The sequence below is a fragment of the Pinus tabuliformis genome, chromosome 6 (assembly GCF_031772625.1).
Source record: "Pinus tabuliformis cultivar Carrire ecotype Pingquan chromosome 6, CPIR1, whole genome shotgun sequence".
In the NCBI taxonomy this organism is placed as follows: domain Eukaryota; kingdom Viridiplantae; phylum Streptophyta; class Pinopsida; order Pinales; family Pinaceae; genus Pinus; species Pinus tabuliformis.
In genome coordinates this window covers 174,868,655-174,873,974 of record NC_142292.1, presented here as the reverse complement: position 1 = coordinate 174,873,974, position 5,320 = coordinate 174,868,655, and the positions used below count along the sequence as shown (strand labels likewise).

General features: G+C 39.2%; 1 protein-coding gene across 1 annotated transcript; it reads right to left on the bottom strand.

Annotated features, from left to right (window-relative positions):
* Nucleotides 1-775: 775 nt before the first annotated feature.
* Nucleotides 776-5,078, bottom strand: LOC149258025 (germin-like protein 8-2). Its single transcript, XM_089397527.1, has 3 exons — nt 4,949-5,078; nt 4,317-4,846; nt 776-835 (listed from the first exon to the last, which is right to left on the bottom strand). Exons 1-3 carry the CDS (start codon nt 5,076-5,078, stop codon nt 776-778), a joined length of 720 nt encoding a protein of 239 aa, XP_089253653.1.
* Between the last annotated feature and the right edge of the window lie 242 nt (nt 5,079-5,320).

Here is a 5,320-nt window from a genome sequence, read left to right as displayed (position 1 = left end):
TGACTGGTTTTTTCTTTATGTTTTCTGATAGCCATTAAAAGAGATTAGCTTATTAGACTATCTGTCTGAAATAGCTCCTCTTGGAATCGGTTTCACTTTGGCCTTTTGTTACCTTTGAATATGTTTTTGTTGGGCTATAGAAATCTTCTACACGCATCTAAATTTCCCTAGTTGTTAAGTAGTCAGTCTGACTGCTCAATTATTAGGAATCCCCTTACATTTTTCTACCATAGTTCTTGAAAAAACTAAGTCATTCTGTCAGGCTAAAAACTGACAGTTTCAGAAGGGACCCTGTGAGAGAGGCCTTTAATCATTATTAGGGATTATCATTGATCGCCAACCATCCCCATTAAAACCATAAATCTGGCCATTGTGCTACAAAGGATGTTGTTCAGTGACAAGTGAACAATGTTAAACACAATGTCATAACAATTGAGGGAGCCCCCTCTGGTTCAAGGGCTAACTTGAACCTAAAGGCTAGTTGAGTTGGTTTCCTGGCATAGTTTTTGCAGCCAAGGACTGCCTACGGGAAACAAGAACAACAACAACCAAAAAAATAACTTTGGTATTAGTTTTTATTGATAATTTATTTTTTGTTAGATAATCTTCGACATAATCACATAATCAATCTTGTGTCGACGCGTTTCGAACCAACCAGTGTGGTTCATCGTCAGGACAAGTTGAGGAACTAATCTGGCTTAGCGTGAATAAATAGCGTGTGCAGAGACTCGAACAGCTATAATGCTAACGGCTACTTTTGACCGAATGAACTTGGTCAAACCACCAACCTCGGTAATCTAAAATAAATAGGTATAATATTATTATTATCCAAAAATCAAATTATGTTGGTCATTATATACAATAATTAATCTATATTTAATTCCTATAAAATACAAGTACTAATCTATATTTAAATAAGATGGTCATTATATTTTGTAACATATATTAATAAAACTATAATTAATTATAAATTACTAGTAAAGGTAATACTCCTAGTTATTTATAGAATCTAGTTATGTTAGGTAATTGTGTAATAATTAATCTATATTATAAAATATAAGTATTAATCCCTATTTAATTAAGATGGTCCTTAATCCCATAATATATTAATAATATATATTTAATTATTAAAAAATACAAGTAGAGGTAATCACTCATATATACTTTTAGAATCTAGTTATGTTAGGTAATAGAGTAATGATTATTTAATGGTCTTAGGTAATATAATATTTAAATATATTGGTCCAATAAATTAATAAGTTATATATATTTTTCAAATAATCAATTTATTAATAAATCAAATTAGAATGTAGACCATTAATCATCCTAGAATTTAGTTATAGTATAACTAATAATATCGTTATATCATCAATTAGATCTATATTTATTATAAATTAACCCAGACCTTAGGTCAAAATACTATTACCTATAAGAGCTTACTATAATATATGGTAGAAAGTTTACTACTATACTAATCATAATCTATCTTAAAGGTCTAATAATCATCAAATCTTAATACATAATTATTTATTCCAAAATTTTACTCAAGTTAATAATGTCATTAATACTTATACGGTTGACAAAGGGTTATTTTTATGGTTGAGGGGGCTAGGAGGACAAGGCTGGGACCCAACAACTGCTAATCTTCCAGCCATCATCCCTATTAAGGTTGTTTGGCCTTTTCTCAATCTCCAGGGCCTCTCTAAATTTGCGATGGTGAAACTGCGCAATTTTGGCAATGACTTGAGCCTCCTCTATACATACATGATGCATAGTTTTTCCCGCATGCTCAGCCAGGGCTGAGGACTTGGTCCTCCCATGCCTTAAGTCAGCCGAATGCTCGCTAATCCGCTGATTAATAGAGCGACCAGTCTCACCAATATAAGGGGTCCCACAGGAACAGGGAATGAGATAGACACCCTTCATGTCCTTAGGGTCAATCGGGTCTTTCACAGACCTGAGGGATCCACGGATAGTATTGAGAGGTCTAAAGGTAGTGGGCACATCATACTTCCTCAGAATCCTTGCAATCCTGTCCGTGGTTCCTTGGATGTACGGAATGTTCACACCCATGGTACGATCATTGGGAGCTTTCCGGATCGAAGGCTCCTTCTTGGCCCTGAGGAAGGCTTTTTGACCTAAGTGCCTATCATAACCATTCTTCTCGAAGACTTCAAGGAGGTGAGCCTTTTCCGCTTCCAGGCTCTCCTCATCCGAAATTCTAACGGCACGGGTGGCAAGCGTGCTAAGGACACCTAACTTCTGAGCAGGGAAATGGTGTGAAGAAGCATGCAAATATTGCTCAGTATGCGTCTTCTTTCTATACACCTGATGAGAAAAGGAACCATCCACCTTCTTCGAGATGAGAACATCCAAGAATGGAAGACAACCATTCTCTTCTTTTTCCATCGTGAATTTAATGGCGGCGGATTGGTTATTGAGGTGACCGAAGAAACGATCCAGCTCGACAGGGCCATGAGACCAGACAACACCAGTGTCATCAACGAATCTCTTCCAAAGCTTTGGTAGGAGACGAGAGGAGGCTAAAGCCTTAGACTCAAAATCCTCCATGAAGAGATTTGCGACGACAGGGGACAAGGGGGAGCCCATGGCAACCCCGCAAGTCTGCTCATAGAATTCACCCTCAAAACTGAAAAAGGTAGAGGTAAGGCAAAGTTCAACTAACTTGGACGTATCAGGGTCAGTTAGCTTATTAATTACCTTCATGGCCTCATTGATAGGGATACAGGTATAAAGAGAGACCACGTCAAAACTAACCAAAATGTCCTCTGGATCAAGATTGATATTTTTAAGATCCTTAATAAAAGCAGCCGAGTCTTTGACAAAGGACTCAGTCTGCCCGACCAAGGGTCTCAATTTTGCAGCGAGGAACTTGGCCAGGAGGTAGGTCGGACCTCCGATTGTATTGACAATGGGTCTCAGGGGGACCCCATCCTTATGGATTTTAGGGAGACCATAAATCCTAGGAGTGATGGGGTTACCCTCAATAAGTTTCTGGGCAAGAGGAATCGTGGAATTGCACGATTTGATCGCAAGAGCGACTGCTCTGGAAACCTTCTTGAGGGGATTCTTCAACAGCTTCTTATAACTCCCACTATTACAGAGATGGTCCAACATCTTATTTCTGTAATCTTTCTTATCCATGATAACAGCAGCCCCACCTTTATCAGCTTTCAAGACCACGATGTCAGGATTACCGTTCATGCTCTTCAGAGCCTCAAACTCGGCCTTGCTGATATTGCTACGGGGAGGCTTAGCCCTCCTCAGGGTAACGGCACAATCCTGCCTAATCGTGTCTTTAATCTTATCAGGAAGGTTCTTAATACCATATTCCACATCGCAAATGATGTCTTCAACCGGGATCTTCCTGGGGGCTAAGGCAAAATTTAGACCTTTCCCTAAGAGATTAAAAACTGCAGGCGGGAAGGAAAAACTTGAAAGATTTACCACCTTATTACCTTGAGGTCGGGAACCCGAATTACAAACCGACATACTCTTGCTATCAAACTTACCATACCGGCTATCAATCCCAACTTTATTATTACCATGTCTACTAATACTCTTATTACAGATTTTAATAGAATCATACTTATGAGTACCGTTTTTACTTAAATAAGTTAACGCTCTATTCTTAACATCACAATTGTTAAGGTTATTCTTATGAGAATTCGTATCGCTATCCCTATTATCACTAATGCTACCAATATTATCAAGACTATCAATATTCCTATTACAAACAATAATAGAATCGAACTTATGACTAGTAATGTCACATTTATCGTCCCTATGGTCTATGCTATTGTTACGAAAATTCTTCTCACTATCTAAATTAACATTCACGCTATTAACCAAGCCCGATAATGGTTCTTTACTACGAAGGGAGCTACTCACGTCAAAACATAGTAAAATGGTGAGTAGCTCCCTTCGTAGTATGATTTACTTTAATCCTGACGATATATATGAAATTACTTTAAAAGAAGGATGTTGTTCTCTTTGTGAGAATGGTGGACGACTTCTTCCTCTGAACAGTTGAATATTGATTAACATGAGAAATTTCATAATCCAAATTAACACTGATATGTATTTCCAAGTCTTTGTCAATCGTGTATCAAACGCAGCGTCAGATTTGAAATATTGAACTTTTATTTATATTATAATTAAACGCAGCGTCTGCTATTATAATTACCTCTCTCAGATAACAACATCGGGAGGTTGGTATATAAATACCACCTCAATTGAAGGAAGGAAAGAGCGAATAGTATTATGACAGCATCGGATCAAGATCATGAGGATGTGAACCTGCTTTGGATAATTTGGACGAGCTTGTCATCGATCTGGAAAGCTCTGGCGAGCACAGAGGCAGAAACAGGAGGAGAGGCTCCGAACAAGGCCGGCGCAACCTGCTGAGTTCCTGGATTCTGGCTGTTCAGTCCAGAGAAGGCCACTGCGTTGACAGGGCCAATGTTCTGTTGGAAATGCACAAGACCTCGAGGGAACACAAACACGTCTCCCTTCTCCAGCGTTGTGGAGAACAGAGTGTTGTTAGTGGTGATAAAGCCAACCAAGAGAGTACCCTCGATCACCACCAAGATTTCGGTGGCCCGCGGATGTGTGTGAGGAGGGTTGAGGCCGAGAGGAGCAGCGAAATCAAGGCGGACCAACGAAATTCCCAAGGTGTTTAAGCCTGGTAGCTGCGTTACAAAAGCTGGCGTTACAACGAATCCCAACTGGTTACTGGTATCTCCTGGTTTATCTAGGCCCCTCAACCGGAAGTCGTGTGCTGTGACCGTCATCGCATTCTTACATGGAAACCCGTTCACAATAACTGCACAACTCAAAATATATATAAAATGTTATTCACCCATGATCAGCTAGCAGACATTCGCAAACGCACAAGACATACATAATTACAACATGGAAACATTACCATTGCTTTGCATATCAGCAACGCAAATGTCTTGTAAAGGATCTGGATCACTTGCACGCACAATAACAATACTATTCGCGTATGATAAGATCACTAGTACTGCAACTGCTAACGCCGGAAAGGATTCCATGGCTGTAACTCACTATTTTTCTTTTCTTCTATTCGAAAATAAATAGAGATGGACTGAATTTGATTATGAATGGAGAGCGTTGCTCCCTTTTATAACTATGGTAAATGACCCGGTGTTGCAGGTCCACCCACCGAATCCCCTCTGCCGCATACGACTGTGTCAGAGTTCTGGTTAGTTAGAGTCCAGAGTCTATAGTTATGTTTTGTGAAATATATATATATGTCTGTCGGGAGGATATGGTC